The 16132-nt window shown below is 51.0% G+C and overlaps 1 protein-coding gene across 1 annotated transcript; it reads right to left on the reverse strand.

The window, feature by feature from the left end:
- Nucleotides 1-239: 239 nt before the first annotated feature.
- GRM6 (glutamate metabotropic receptor 6) lies at nucleotides 240-14135 on the reverse strand. The gene is made up of 10 exons (XM_067730243.1): nucleotides 13653-14135; nucleotides 12536-12752; nucleotides 12174-12309; nucleotides 11379-11533; nucleotides 9746-9886; nucleotides 9443-9643; nucleotides 7510-7655; nucleotides 6794-7417; nucleotides 3781-4092; nucleotides 240-3030 (listed from the first exon to the last, which is right to left on the reverse strand). Exons 1-10 carry the CDS (start codon nucleotides 14133-14135, stop codon nucleotides 2833-2835), a joined length of 2613 nt encoding a protein of 870 aa, XP_067586344.1. The 3' UTR covers nucleotides 240-2832.
- Between the last annotated feature and the right edge of the window lie 1997 nt (nucleotides 14136-16132).

Here is a 16132-nt window from a genome sequence, read left to right on the forward strand (position 1 = left end):
TGGGAAATGTTTACACTTAGGAATTTTTCATATTTAGAGGCAAAGACGTCAATATAACAGTATTCCTGAAGAGGTTTCCTTCTATAAAATGATTCACTTGGAGTTATCATTTTATTCCATTTTACAGGGAGTCTTGCAAGTCAATAACTATATACAAAAGGAACAGAAAACCCAAGTCAAACGTTTGGGAAAATTTACATTTATTTACGGAGAAATTACTGAATAAAGTGAGAGACAATGAATGTAATGAATTTGGAAGAAATTTCCAAAGACCACAAAATGTAATAAATGTGACAAAGTTGTAATAAATGTTATAAATGTGTCCACTAAAAACCAAACTAGAGAAAATGCATAAGAATATAAGTAATATAAAAAAATCCCTCCTGTACAAGTCTCAACACATTGAACATGGTGAATAAAAGCTTATAACAAAATGTAATCTTACTCTGCTTTAGAGAACTCACACTGGAGAGAAATACTGTGACTGTAATGTGGAAAAGCCTCCAACCAGAACCCCGTTTTCACTGGAATATATAATCCATACTGGTGAGAAATCATTCAAGGACAATGAATGTGAGAAAGCCTATAGGTATAGCCTGGCTCTTATTCAACAGAAAATGAAACACATAGGCAGAATGCCTTATAAATTCCACAAATTTGGGGGAAAAACTTTTTTCAGGGGTTCAAATTGATTGATTGGACATCGGAGAAGGCAAACTATGCATGCAAAGAGCATGGAAAAACCTTCAAGGATTTGTCAACCCCCACTGAACATCAAAGAAATGATCCAAGGTAGAGACATTATGTACACACTGAATGTGGAAAAGCCCTCTTCCAAGAGTCAGGACTTTTTGTACACATTAGAGAATTCAGAAAGGAGAGAAATCTCACAAATGTACTAAATATGACAATGCCTTTAGCAATAGAGGATGCCCCCACTGCACACAAAATGGTGCATGCATCTTCTACAAGTGGACTGAATGTGAGAAGGCCCAGAAGAAGACGACAGAACTCACTGTGCATCAAAGAATCCACATCAGAGAGACCAGTCTGAATGAATGTGGGGAGTATATGAAAGTCTTCAGCGGGAAACCAGGACTCTAAGTCTGAAACTTCACATGGGGAGAAAACCTCTAAATGTGGAAAAGCTTTTACTAAGAAATCATCCAAAATCTAAGTCACAGAGTTCAGAGTGGGTAAAACCACAAAAATGTAAAACTGTGGAAAAGTTTTCAACTAGAAGTCAAGACTCACGGCACATCAGAGAATTCATACCAAGAGAAACACCAAGAAAATAATAAATACAGGAAAACCTTCATTCGGAGATCAGAGCTCATTGTTCTCTAAGAGTTAATATAGGAGAAAAACCCTATCAAAGCACTAATGTGGAAAAGCCATCAGTAAGAAAACACACCTCATTGTACATCAGGAAACCCACACAGGAGCTAACCTGTATGAAATAATGAATTTTGGTAAGCATCCAGCAATATATGAAATGTCATAGCTCACACTGTGGAGAATTCCTAGGAATGCAACAAATGTGAGGAAGGAGAATCTGTACACCAAAAATGTTATTCTGAGGAGAAGCCCTATTAAAGAATGCAGAAACACCTAGTCCCAAGGTCAAAATGGATTATGCAGAGACTCTGTCTAAGGAAGAGTCTCCATGTTGTATGAAGTGTTGTTGATCTTCAGAATCAGTTCCAGACATTAGATACTAGAGAATTCATACTGATAAATAAAAAAAGTCAATTTAACAAATTTAAATTCTACCCCAGGGAAATAAAATTCCATTAACTTAAACTGAACATCTTGTTAAAAAAAGATTAATGAAAAATGCATTTGAAGTCCAAGCATCTTCCTTCCCATGCCTCATGCTTGCCTTTCGAAGGGGATCTCCCCAGGAAATATTGGAAGAGAACAGTTTTGATGTTCATCCTAAGTTTTCCACTTGGAATTAATCTTCGCCATGGACACAACTCTCTCTGTCACTGGTCCCAACCTAGAACTTGTGAACACCATCCCTTACAGGTATCAGAGGAGGGCAAACACCACCCTTGCTAGTTTATTCTCACACCCCTACCACCACACAAGTGTATCTGATTTTCTTAAAGTTCAGGGTTCATTTAAGGGAATACACATGGGAAAGGAAAAAAAAGCAGTTCTCTAAGTGTGACATCCCCCAGATCCCAGGAGAAAAGATCTCGAGGAAAAGACCCTGCCACAAATAATCTCATGGGAGCATGCCAGTTCCCTCTGCTCATTCCCCTGTCCTGTGCAGGCCCATCTTCTCTCACAGGGCTCTCATCCAAGGCTCGATCCCTCTGTACCAGCAAAATATTTACCCAAGCCCAAGTTAGTCCAAAATACAGACCCACAGAGCTCTTGTGGAAACTGCTCCTCCCTGACTCCAACCCTGAATCTCATTCTGGGGTCTAAATATTCTCACATGCTGCCCAATCCCCAAATTCTGGTGGTTGATCAAGGGGTGGAAATCCACTCACACTGGGCCAAGCCCAGGTCTTCATCATGATCTCTGAACTTCAAATCAGTGAGTATAAGTTTAGTCCCTCTCCAGAGTAGGATTCTCTCAGTGGCTGTTTCCCACCATGAGTAGAAAGTCTGGTCTGCAGTGAGGAAGTATGATGCCATCATCACAGAAAAAGGTGTCCTGTGGGTCCAGGTCAGCTCCATCTTGGTGGCCGTGGCCTTTGTGGACTCCCCACCCTGATTGCTCACTGCAGATCTGGGCTCTTCACAGCTTCCACCATGAAGCAAGGGAAAGAAAAGAACAGAGGACGGGGAGCAATTGTCCCATTCATTCCTTACTTGCTACTTGGGGGCCTCTGTGCCTTCGCCCTTGGGTGGGGCTGCCACTGTGGAGGTTGTCTTGAGGCTCCGTTTCCGCTTCTGCACGTTCTGCTCCGGGTGAAACAGGATGACGTAGGTTTTGGGTACATAGAGCATGCCGAGGGACACCGATGCACTCAGGCTTAAGGACACAGTCAGTGTGGTGGTTTGGATGTAGATCTAGGCCACGGAGGAAGGGACCAGGTTGGACTCAGCCCAGGTCTCTCCCGCCCTCCACCCCCACACAGCCTGGAAGTGAGTCTATTTCAGTCAAGTGACTGGGAATGAGCACTCAATAAAGGAGAGCAGTGTAAGCAAAGGCCCTGTGGCATGAAGAATTGGTAGTCACTGTTTGGCTCTGGTATAGGCAGGAAGAAGGGTAAACGACACAGGACTGAGTAGACAAGTGATCAAGGGAAGTGAGAGGTTCATTCAGAGAGAGCAACACCTGGGAAAATGGTCCATATGCCTAAAAAGTGCTAGAGAATGTTAATGAATGAATGAACATGTTTTCAAATGTACAAATGAATGGATGAACCAAACCTGAATAAAGGAGCAAGTAGGCAAACAAAGGGAAGACGGAGGTGAATAAACAAATGCTCCACTGTACACATGAATAAATGACTGTCAAACAAATAGACCGACAGATGAATGGATTGGCAGATGTAAAGTATATGAAAAGATAATTGAATAAAATAAAGTTAATTGTTGGTTGGAAGAAGCATGGATGAAAAAAATGAATGAATAAACAATGGAAAGGGGACTGAGAGAACAACTGGAGGGAGACTGGAAAGACAAATGAGTACATGAATTAATCAGCCAACCAAGCAAGCATTCATATGGGTGGCCCAGCTCTTGGAATAATCGAGCCCTTCCGTGGACAGGCAGGAAATAAACGAGGTCATGAAACTGATGGGGGACCCAGATTACCTTTTCAGCTGACTGGGCAGTGCCAAAGAAGATAGGCACAAAAGCCAGCCAGATGATGCAGGTGGTGTACATGGTGAAGCCAATGGGCTTGGCCTCATTGAAGGTCTCAGGCACGCCACGGGCCTTGATGGCATACACCGTGCATGTGACCATGAGCAAGAGGCTGTAGCCCAGGCAGCCGACAAGGGAGAGATCTGACATGTCGCACTTGAGCACCCCTCTGGCCTGCTCTGGTTCCACCGTCCGCTGCTCTTCATAGTCAATCACACTGTGTGGGGGCTGGGCCCCCATCCAGGCCATCACTCCCACCACCTGCAGGAGCCAACATGGTATCAAGGACACACCCAGCCTCACCCTCGACTGAGATCTCTAGCAGGTTAGGGTCGCTTTTAGGCTCCTGGCCTATTGAGTGGGATGCTCAGGCCTGAGAGCCACTGTGGAGAGGGGAGGGCTGTCCAGGAGGGGACTGCCTGGGCAAAGGCCTGTGACACAGGCAGGTGGAGAGAAGGGGCTGCAGTGGAAGTATGTGCTGGGGACATCTGGGCTGATTGGGGAAGGGGCCCTGGATGTCCTCTTCCTGTATTTCAGCCATTACCACCACCGTTTACTGAGCCCAGCAAGGTGCAGTGACTGCAGGCAGGGGCTCTGGAAAGGTGACCCTAATCACATTTCCTCTATCTACCGAATGGGAACCCTCATAATCTGTTGTGAAGACATGATGCCAGCTTGGGGGAGGAGTCAGTTCATGTCCAACTGATTAGGAACCAGGCCCAGCAGAAATGTTTCCCTTCACAACCGTCCAGGGAGGCAGTATCATGTATTCTGTAGGTGAGAAAACACTAGCTTTATCTAATCTAGCAATATGGCAAACCAAGTTCCTGAGGACCCCCTTCCTTCTCCAGATCCAGAGAACTGTTGAACAAGATATAATGAAATTGTGTGTGAATGCATAGTGAGGCTCAAAATATAGAGGCACTGAATGGAGAGCAGTAAGAATGTGAACTGATGCCAGGTGGCCAGGGAGGTCAGAGTCAGACACAGGCCCTAACAAGGAGAAGATGGAGTATGAATTCCTTCACAGTGAGGGGAGACATGACCTCGAGCCAAGGGAAGCTGGGAAGTAGGAACTAAGACACTGCATAAAGGTGGGACCCTGGAAGGGCCGTCCCCTACATTTGTCCAGGTGGTTCACTGCACAAGATGCTTGACTTGGGAGGAGTGGGGCTGAAACCTAGCCAACACTTCAGTGCCATACTGTGCACCTGGAGTAGGGCCATGTGATCCTAGAGGAAAGGATGCTTTTTCAATAATTCGCACACCCAGAAGGAACACCTTTTTGTGATTCTCCCAAAGGCAGCAGCCCCATGAACAAGGGACTATTAAAATAAAACTCCACCCACTGTCCAGGAAGGAAGCATGGAGGCTCCTCTTAGAAATCCTCTAGCTGGGGGGGAAAGTTGCCCAAGAGAAACTAAAACCCAAGGCCTATGATACACGGGAGTAGCAACCAAAATGCGCCCCACTGAATTTGCAACCCACGTACTTGGTAAAAGAATTAGCATCCAGTACAGATAACAAAAGCCTACAAAATAATAGAAAGTGAGCAAAGCACAGGAAGAGGCACAGGCACATCACAGAAGAGGAAAGTACAAAGGCTAGCTGCACTAGTAAGTAGAGACAAATTAAAACAATGAGATACCATTTCACATCCATCATATTGCTGAATAACCTTGTAACGTTGAAGGTGTGCATCTTTGAAAAGATTTGGGATTTCTAGAAAGAGAGGTATAATGTGGAGAGTCCATAGGTGAGCCGGATGGGGGTACTGAATGCAGTCTAAACATCTCTATCCTGGGGCAAGAGGTGCCACGGGGGTTTCAGGCAGGAAGCAGTGAGGTGCTTTCTGAGGATGGGCTGTGCACTGAGATTCCGGCCCTGACAGAGGACGCTCAGACCCTGCTATGTGTCAGAAAATGGCAGCACCTTCCAGTTGTGAAGAATTGCATGGACTGAGGCCCATGGGTGGGAATGACCATGTTATATGCAGAGCTGGGTAGGAAGAAGGGCTCTCCTGGGGTGGAGAGTGAGCCGTGTCCAAATGAGCTGAGCATGGGCCATCCACCTGGCCCTGAGAACTGGGCTGGCTCTGCAATGTCATACAATGTCACACATACTTGTCTCTTAGCACCCTTTACACAGAAAACATCCAGTGCTTTCCAGACCACAGGAGCCATTTCCAATGTTGTAATATTACCATCTCAGAGAAAACCCTAAAGGAACTCTGCTTTTGCTGCACATACAGCATGAAATTCTGGCCATCAATGGAACTGGATGCTTCACTCCGCATAGTATCATTAGACCCTGTGCCTCTTATCCAAGTTACCCAGTGACTGGGCAGCAGGAACTGCCTTTATGGAAACAGATTCTCTGCTTGGGGGAAATTCATCAGATTCTCTTTGCCCTGGGAGCCAAATTATGGAAGAGCACGTTCACTTTATGAAAATAATTTCACTGTTTTACAGAAAAATAACAGGATGCTTGCACTCCCTACCTTACTGATCCATTTTCCTTCAAGGATGAAGCAGAAGGAAACAGCTGCTCCTAAATGAGTTCTTCTAGTTACAGAAATAGTAGCGCCCTATCTCCTGGGACTTTTTCTTTTTTTTTTTTTAACATAGAGGCCAAAATAGAAGAGGGACTCTGATTTTTTTTTTTTTTTTTTTTTTTTTTGCGGTACGCGGGCCTCTCACTGTTGTGGCCTCTCCCGTTGCGGAGCACAGGCTCCGGACACGCAGGCTCAGAGGCCATGGCTCACGGGCGCAGCCGCTCCGCGGCATGTGGGATCTTTCCGGACCGGGCACGAACCGTGTCCGCTGCATTGGCAGGAGGACCCTCAACCACTGCGCCACCAGGGAAGCCCGGGACTCTGAGTTTTAAGGTGGAGGTCAGTGCCCATACCCCCAGCCCCGATCCCGTTTGCCCACCCCGTCACTCTGGGAGCCCAAGAACTCACCTGCACGGAGGTGAAGCTGAAGGTGATGACGAGCTGCGAAGTGGGGCTGATGAAGGGTGGGGGCGTGACCGAGCGCTTCCCTTGCTCAAAGATGCGGTAGATGCGGTTGGTCTTCGTGAGCAAAGCAGAGTAGCTGAGGGTGGTTCCCAGGCCGAGGAAGAGCCTGCGGGCAGCGCAGACAGCCGCCCCGGGCTCAGCCACCATGAGGAAGGTGACCGTGTAGATGAGGAAGATGCCGGTGAGGAGGACGTAACTGAGCTCGCGGCCAGAGGCCCGGACTATGGGCGTGTTGTTGTGCCGCATGAAGGTGGCCACCACTGTGGTGGTGGCCATGATGCCCAGCACGGCCAAGAGGAGGGGCGGGGCCGCCCAGGGCGAGGACCAGGACAGGCGGACCACTGGCGTGGGGCGGCAGCCCGTGTGGTTGCGCGTGGGCCTCATGTCCCCGGGGCAGGCCTCGCAAGTGAACTCGTCCACCTGGAAGCGGTACCCGTCGCAGGCCTCACAGTGCCAACAGCAGGGGACGCCCTTCACCATCTTTTTCCGCTCTCCCGGCCCACAGGGGAGGCTGCACTGAGACTCGGGCATCTCTCGGGGGTCTCCCGACCACTGCAGGGCTTCCACCTGGGACACAGGGGACACCGGGACCTGTGACTCCCACATCCAGGAAGGTGGGTCCGCCTCCCTGTGCCCAGAGCTCATCCCGTGCCACTCACATCCAGTCTGAGGGTCTCCGCCCACTGGCCCACAGCCTGGTAGCTGCCACTGCCCGCACTGCCATTGGTCACCTGGTACTGGAAGATGTCGTATCGCCCGGGTGCATCCCCGTTCTCATTGAACATCACAGGGGTTCCTGCGCTGCCTGGAAGGAGAGCCTGTCATCCTCAGCTGGTTCTCGAGCCCATCAAAGGCCCAGCCAGGACAAAGGAAGAGCTTAGCAAGCACGTGAAAAGGTGCTCAGCATCCCCTATCATCAGGGAAATTCGGATCAAAACCGCAGTGAGATACCACCTCACACCCACTTAGGATAGCCACTGTCAGACAACAGAAAGTAAGTGTTGGCAAGTGTATGGAGACATTGAAACCCTATACTTCACTGGTGGGAATGCAAAATGATGCAGTCAGTGTGGACAACAATATGGTGGTTCCTCAAGAAATTAAACAGAATTACCACACAATCCAGCAATTCCTTTTCTAGCTATATACCCAAAATAATGGAAAGCAGGGACTCAAAGAGATATTTGTACACTTATGTTCACAGCAGCATATTCACAGTAGCTAAAATGCGGAAGAAACACAAGTGTCCATCAACGGATGAACGGATAAGCAAATTGTGGTCTATACATACAATGGAATATTATTCAGCCTTAAAAAAGAAGGAAATTCTGACACATTCTACAACATGGATGAATCTTGAGAACATTATGATAAGTGAAATAAGCCACTCACAAAAGGACAAATCCTGTGTGATTCCACTTATATGAGGTACTTAGAGCAGTCAAATTCATAGACAAAATGTAGAATGCTGGGGGAGGGGGAAATGGGGAGTTAGTGTTTAATGAGTACAGAGTTTCAGTTCTGCACAGTGAAAAGAGTTCTAGAGGTTGACTGCACAACAATGTACACCACTAAACCGTACACTTAAAAATGGTTAAGATAGTAAATATTACGCTATGTGCATGTTACCACAATTTAAAAAGAAATAAGAAAGAGCTTAACTGCGCAGGCGAGAGGATGAGTTCAGACTTACAAAGGTACTGATTTGAACAATCAGCGTGCCTTATTTCTTTTAGAAGCTTGTTCTACCAGCTTGCAGAGCTGTTCTGGAGTGCTATTAAGTCATGCTCTTTATTTATTTATAACTTTTTGGCCATCGGCATGAGGGATCTTATTTCCCTGACCAGGGATCGAACCTGTGTCCCCTGCAGTGGAAGCACAGAGTCTTAACCACTGGACCGCCAGGGAAATCCCTAAGTCACGCTCTTTAACAGAGAGCTTGGCAGAGGAAAGGTGCTCAACATTTGGTGGAAGAAGAGAGTTCTTAATTTACTAAAGGATAGTAATTGAACACAATGCGAAGCCCCCCCAGCAAACCATAAGCACAGCTGAGTCCATCTGGGCCTTTTCAGAAACCCTTATTCTGAGCCTTGACCATGTGTCAGGCCCTCCACTCGTATTGGAGGGGCACAGACTCATGCCTTGTGCTCAGGCAGCACAGGGCCTGGCTGGGGAGGCATTCGGAAGCCTGAGACTCGGAGTGGGCTGCCTGTCCACTGTGTAAGCAGTGCCTTTGCACAGTCTGCACTGTGCCCCGTGCATGCCCTCAGAGACCAGACGACTACAAACTCCGTGCAATGGAGAGGAGAGTTGTGTGTGACCCTCTGAGGGATCCAGGCAGAAGGGGTCACAGAGAAGTTCCCCAACACCTGGAATTTGCAGCCTGTAGCAGGAGGTACTGAAGCCTGGAGAAGGAGGAGTGTTAAAAACTGTTCCCCAGAACTTGGCTCGAGCCTCCAGCTCTCAGGCCCAGATGCTCCCACTATACTCTTCTGCTCTCCCATTCCTTCCATCCTGAGTCGGCCCAGGTCCCAAGAACTCCATCCCAGCAGGCTTCCCCTCATTCACGTAGGGGCTCTGGCTCCCACTCACCATTGAAACGTACAGCTCGAATATACTGCAGCAGTGTCCGGCCGTCGGTGGGCTCCATTGCCGGGCACAGGCCTGTGTGCCCGGGGCAGAGAGCCTGGTGCATGCTGTGGAGGGCGTGGGCAATGGCGTACACAGCATCAATCACAAACTGCACCTTCCCTTCCTGCTCGTAGGCAGAGTCCTGGCCGATGCGTTCCTCACCTGTCCTAGGGATGCCCAGAGGAAGTGTGCCTGGCTCCCAGATGCCCAACCTGGCCTCCCACCTTCTCCCTCACCACCCTCGCCACCCTGGGCAGCTCTCACCTGTGCATTTGCGGGTGGAATCGTCTGACTGGGTACCTGAGCTGGTCAGTTTGCAGTTAAAATTCTCTTCCCAGAACTCAGCAAACCAGATGTTCCGGCGGTTGTTCTCCAGGGAGCGAGTCATGAAGTACTGGTCAAATCCTGAGAGACAGGGAAGGAGGGAGGGGGCTGGCAACAGTCTGAGCTAGCCACAGCTCACTACTTGTGTCCCTTCACCGCTTGCTCACTTTGCAGCTGGGGATACCCATGTGACCAATTTCTGGCCTGGCCAATGAGTTCAAAGCCATCTAGGGACTCCATGGTAAATTTGCATCCTGATACAAGCTCAGAGCCTCACCACATGAGAGAATTTTTTGCTGCCTTTTCTTTCCTGGTTAGGATGCTGCTATGAAGATGTAATGGGTGGAGCTTCAGCAGCCACTTTGTGAATAAAACACCACAATCAAGAAGGCACATGGGACTTCCCTGGTGGCGCAGTGGTTAAGAATCTGCCTGCCAGTGCAGGGAACACGAGTTCGAGCCCTGGTCCAGGAAGACCACATGCCGCGGAGCAACTAAGCCCGTGTGCCACAAATACTGAGCCTGAGCTCTAGAGCCTGCGAGCCACAACTACTGAAGCCCGCATGCCTAGAGCCTGTGCTCTGCAACAAGAGAAGCCACCGCAATGGGAGGCCCATTCACCGCAACGAAGAGTAGCCCTCGCTCACCGCAACTAGAGAAAGTCCGCACGCAGTAACAAAGACCGACCGCAGCCAAAAATAAATAAATAAATAAATTCATTAAAAAAACAAAAACAAAAACAGGTTGACTTTTAAAAAATAGAAGGCATATGGCAACTACAGAGGATGGGGGAACAGAAGGGGAGACAGAGCTCAGGGCTCTGAGAACATCATTGACTCACTGCCCCAAGCATGAAGTTGCCCCTACTTTGAAACCTCATGCCTTGTAATGAAATGCCTTTATTGCTAAAACCACTCTCAGTCTAGTCTGTTGCCTGCAACTGAATGCATTCTAAGGGAAAGAAAGAGTGTAAGGGTGGGTGTACACCTCCCAAAGGCTGGGAGCCCCTGCGAGTCAGGGCTCAGCATTTACAAGGGTCTGCACTTCATAAAATACCCCGAAGTGCCTCATCAAAGCATGTTCAGTTTAGCCTTTGGGGAAATGAGCAATCCTAGTGTAAAGTGGCCATCTTTCCTGCATTCTTCCAGATATTCACAGGCGGGATGGTGGAGGAGGGGTGGAGAGGAAGGCCTCATTAATTGATCAACAGGACAGTACGACCCACATCCTTGGTTTCTATCCCTCCCACAGTCACCCTCAAATCAGAGTGCCTTTGGCAGAACCAGGAATACAGGCATTGAATTAACACAAAACTAAACAAACAAACAAAACCTAACAATTCTTCACCCTGTAGAGTGGGATGTGCATTTCCTCACCTGCCAATTCATTCAAACACTGCTTGGAGGGTTGTATTCACAGAATCTCAGAATTCTAGAATCTGGGAATCCTAGAAGGGACCCTGGATCATGGTACAATTTTATAGAAGGGGAAAATGAGCACCCCCAAGAGGGGATCATGGGGAAGGATAAATATGGGTGGGAGATGCAGTGGGGAAGGGCGTTCCCCCACTCACCATCAATAGAGGCCCTCTTGGGCAGGATGGTGATGGCTCCCACGGCCACGTCCTCCAGGTTCAGGATGGGTGAGATCTTGGCTCCCCAGCTGTCTGAGCCAACCCACAGGAAGTAGCTGGTCAGGTTGGCCTGGCGTGCAGCCTCCAGGACCCTCCTGGTAAGGATAGGGTAGGGGTGAGCGAGGGCCGGAGAGCCTCCTCCAACTTAACTCTGGTCACTTTCCATTCTTCTCTCTCCATCTACCCCATTCTGCATCACTCATCAGACCCTTTGTTTATCAGGAAAGGTAGGATGTAGGGAGTTTAGGACACTTGCCCTGGGTTTTTCAGGTAGTAAAGTGTCCAGCCAGGCTCTGACCCCAGGCCTGCCCTCTTGTTCTGTGCACCATAGTCCACTGCATGCTGTCTTTAAGAAGGGCCTACCTTCTCTTGCTGGGGCTCATGGCCTTCTGCTGATACCCTCCCACCCCTGGGAGTCCTTCCCTGACAGCTCATTTTCTGCACTTACATGCGCCCACCAGTCTCTCCCCCACTGTTAATTATAGAAACAGACATATATTCTCGTGTTTCCCTGGCTAGGTTTGGAGCATCTTCACCCAGACCAGGCCTGGTTCATTTCTGGGGGCACCAGGCAGAGAGGTGGCAGTAGAAAAGGTATGTGGGGGCAGGAAGGTAAGGGGAAGTGAGAAAGAGGGAAAGGAGGATGTACGTGGCTGGGATATGTGAGAAGAGGTGGCAGGGTCTTCAAGGACAGCCTCTGAAGAACACGGTGATTGAACATGCCATCTGTCCCACCTGATGTCATCCTCGTTGGCAAAGATGATGATGCCCCGGGCATTTGGTGTCTCCATGAGTCTCCTGATCACCTTATTGAATTCTCCTGGCTTTGGCTCCCTGGGAATCTTGATGGACTGGGCAATACAGACCCCCCCTGGGTGTCGGAGATGCCAAAGTCAGCTGCGGTCCCACCCATTCACCCACCAGGGCCACCACCACTCATGCCTGTGGCAGGGGCTGAGTCTTCCAAAGGACCCCCACAGGGGGCACCATCCAGGCTCCCCATCATGAACCCAGTGCCCTACCTCACTGCTTATGCCCTGTCCAACGGACCCTCTATAGGCTCCTTCATGCCTCAGACCCCCCTGCCCCAAGCTCACCAGCCTCTCGGGAGATCTGCACAAAGGCGTCAACCCCACTCTCGCCATAGTTGCCCTCGGAGGCCAGCGTGGACACGTAGTTCCATCCCAATGCCCGCACGATGTCCACCATGGCCTGGGCCTGGTAGGAGTCAGGTGGCACCACGCGGGAGAAGAAGTCATAGCGTGTGGAGTCACTAAGCTCAGGGGCCGTGGAGGCGTAGCTGATCTGGGGTATCTGGAGTGGGGAAGGACACCAGGGCTGTGAATGGAGGGTCAGTGACCCTAGGGAGGGAGGGCAATGAGGACCCAGGACAGGGACGTTTGGGGTTACAGTGCTGGGGGCAAGCTGGAACAGCCACAAAGAGAGGCCAGGAGGGGCAGATCCGGCAGGAGAGCTGGGGAGGGGTTATTTGATTGAAGGCTGTGTCTGGACTAATGGAGGGGCCTGTTTAGAACTGGGTTTATCTGTGTGCATTAGAGTGATTAATAGCAGGGATTACAGCTGAGCTGATCCAGGAGAAGGAGTGCGGGCAGTAAGTGTGAAAGCAGAGTGGAGAACGGTGGCTGGGGAGGCTGGGAAGAGGGCGGCTAGCAGAGAAGAGGGTGTATCCCTCATGTTAAAGAAAAACTCACGAGCAAAAAAAAAAAAAGAAAGAAAACAACAAAAAACACACACACATAAAAGGGAGCATGTGGGAGCTGGTATGAAGGTCAGAGAGGGGGAGGTTCTGGAAGAAGCGGGCTGGAGCTGGTCTAGGGAAGACAGAGATGTTTGAAGCTGAAACAGAAAGGAAGGGTGGAGTGTGAAGACGTTATGGAAAGGAGAGGGGAAGAGAGAGACAGGGAGATGGAAAGAGAAAATCAAGAAGAAAGACAAAGAAAGAGGGAAAATGAGAGAAAACGAGGCAGAGAAACGCTCATGGGCTACAGTGCAATTAATGGACGACTTAGTTACCCCGGGCACTCTAGACGCTTTAATTCCGAACAACCTTCCCAGACAGGCTTGCGTCTGGCCCAGGGGACAAGGTTTCTTTGCGAACTAGAGTGATTCTCGCAAGGAGGCCAGACCTCAGCCACGCCCATGGCAAGGACGAGGGAGAGAAGCTGCAACCCGGGCGCTCCCCCGGGCCCTCACCGCAAACAGGCGCAGCACGTTGGCGACCATGATGGAGACGGAGCTGGCCGAGGCGCCCACGACAGCCACCACGCGCTCAGGGGGCGCGGCGCGCACCGGGGGGACGCCGCCTGGGCAGCGCACGGCTGCCTCGTCGCCGTCGCCGCGGCCGCGGATCAGCGCCTGCACGAAGCTCAGCGCCTGCTCCAGCGCGTACGTGTCCCGCGAGCAGGTGTCGAGCAGCCGCGCGCCCAGGCGCACCCCGGGCAGCAGCTCGGGGTCGGCGTTCACGCGGTCCAGCGCGTACAGCATGGCCTCGAGCCTGTGCACTCCCTGCTCCTTCTTCAGCGGCCCGCACGCTCTGCCCGCCGCGCCCCGCGCGTGCACCGGGAACAGGCCGCCCAGCGTGAGGCCGCCCGCCAGGCGCACCGAGCCCGCGGCGCCCGCCACGCCCGCCTGCGCCAGCGTCAGCAGCAGCGTCAGCAGCGGCAGGATTCCGGCCATCGGCTCGGGGACTGCGGGAGGAAGACGGGGTGGGGACGGGAACAGAACGGGAGAACGCTCTGAGCGCCCGGCAGAGGAAGGACCCGGGTCGGCGGAAAGGCGAGTGAGCCCCAAGCCTTGGGGAGAGGGGAGGCGCGCAGTATATAAATATTGGCCGAGTCAGCTGGAGAAGTTATGAAGCATCAACTCGGCCAGCCTTCCCGGGCCACCTGGCTCTCACACCCTCTGAACCTCATCACCTGGGTCCCCCCTGCTCGACCACTGGCTCCAGTCCTACCCCTGCCCTCCCCGACAGCCCTGGGCCGCTCTTACTGGGAGTCCACCCCCAGCGCACACCCAGGCCCCCTCTGTAGCCACACTCACCCGCGCCAGCCGCTGTCGGTTCAGGACGGGACAGTGACAGATGCCGAGAGCCCTGAGGGAGAGAGGATTTAAGGATTCTGGGGAAGGGATGAGAGGCCGCCCTGAGGGCGGAGACCCGTCCTGAGCAAGGCGTGTGCGCCGGACTGGCTCTCTCCACATCTCCTTTCCCTCCCTTTCCTACTCCCTGGGTCTGTTTCTTTCCTGTCTTTGGGTATGTGTCTGACATACACACTCTGTCCTTTTCTGTCTTCTGGTCTCTCTATTTCTCATCTCTGTCTCCGGCTTTCTCTACCCACCCCTCTCCCTTCTCTCTTTCTTCTCTTTCTGTCTCAGTCTCATTCTCTCTCTCTCAGTGTCCCTTTCTCTCATTGTCTCTCTCTCTGTCTCTTACCTGTTTTCTGTTACTCTTCCTCTCTTCTGGCCACCAGTGTCTTGGCTCAGGCTGCTTAAGGCACTTCCCAGCTTTCTCCTTGCAAATCCCTGCAATAAACCCATGAGTGGAGTGAGAAAGGAACACGGGCTGAGCAAACAGGATTGCGCCTGAACAGGAGGAGAGAGAACAGGGCTGAGCTGGAAGAAGGCAGGAGCAAGCAGACCTTTAATGGTAGCACACACACAACCCTACAAAGAAGAGACTTCTACCATCAGGCCCATTTCACAGTTGGGGAAGTAGAGACCTCAAGGAGTTAAGTGACTCACCCAAGGTCACACAGTGGACATGTGTCAGCATCAGGATTTGTACTCAGGTTGGTGTGAAACAAGCAACCCTCACTGCCTTTGATGGAGGGAGGGGACAGGGCAGGCTTGCCCTGCAGTTGCCACCCCTGCCTCTTGCATCTGATGATGGAACCCTAAGGAGTTGCTCTTCTGGCGGTTCATAAAGCCTTCCTGGCTCTGGGGTCTGAAGCAGTGACACACCGTGTGAGGCTCTTGGTACCTGAGCTTCCTCATCTCAGGTTTTGGGCCAAGGTGATGGACACTTTTACCACCATCCCCATCTGAGGCCCTGGATTTGTCTTTCTGACACTGAGAGCAAAGTGCATCCTGGAGACAGCTGGTGCGCTCCAAGCCCCAGGGATTAGCAAGTTCGTGCTAAGGGGGGCTGAGCCGGCTTGGGCTCCATTAGAGAGGGTGGATTAGGGCAGTCACAGGGATTTGGGCAAAGCTGGCAGAGGGAGCAAGCAAAAGCTATGTCACCCTTCTGCCTTCCCTCACCACATCCAAGGGCCCTGATTGTCTCTGTTTTCAGAGCTGTCCAGGCACCTGTCCCCGGCAGAGTTGGGAGGTCCAGCTTGGCCTTCACCCATTTTACCAGTTGGGAAGGATGGAGCACTTAGCTGGTGCTAGGCCCCAAGCTTGATATTGCAGAAGTCTGTACAAACTGGGCATTTGAGGTAGTAGGTTCCTGCCGCTGGGCTCACACAGCCCCCCACAGCCCTCCCCTGCTCAGGACAGGTTAGACAGGGCCACAGCTGACTTCACAAAACAGGTTCCTGACTTACAGGATGAGAGCATCTCACTGGTTCCCTGAGTGTAGGATGGACCACCAGGGAGCTGGGGCAGTAGCCCTCACAGTGGTACAGGAGGAGGTGAGTGTCTGACCAGAGTGCAGGAGGTGGAAGGGGAGAGAAGTA

Source organism: Pseudorca crassidens, chromosome 3, assembly GCF_039906515.1.
Source record: "Pseudorca crassidens isolate mPseCra1 chromosome 3, mPseCra1.hap1, whole genome shotgun sequence".
Lineage (NCBI taxonomy): Eukaryota > Metazoa > Chordata > Mammalia > Artiodactyla > Delphinidae > Pseudorca > Pseudorca crassidens.

Excerpts from the sequence above, each read along its gene's own strand:
- GRM6 (XM_067730243.1), bottom strand. The coding sequence starts at position 14,135 with ATGGCCGGAATCCTGCCGCTGCTGACGCTGCTGCTGACGCTGGCGCAG. Across the intron at positions 9,644-9,745 it reads TTCCACCCGCAAATGCACAG|GTGAGGAACGCATCGGCCAG; the intron begins GTGAGAGCTGCC and ends TCCCTAGGACAG. Across the intron at positions 4,093-6,793 it reads TCAGCTTCACCTCCGTGCAG|GTGGTGGGAGTGATGGCCTG; the intron begins GTGAGTTCTTGG and ends TGGCTCCTGCAG.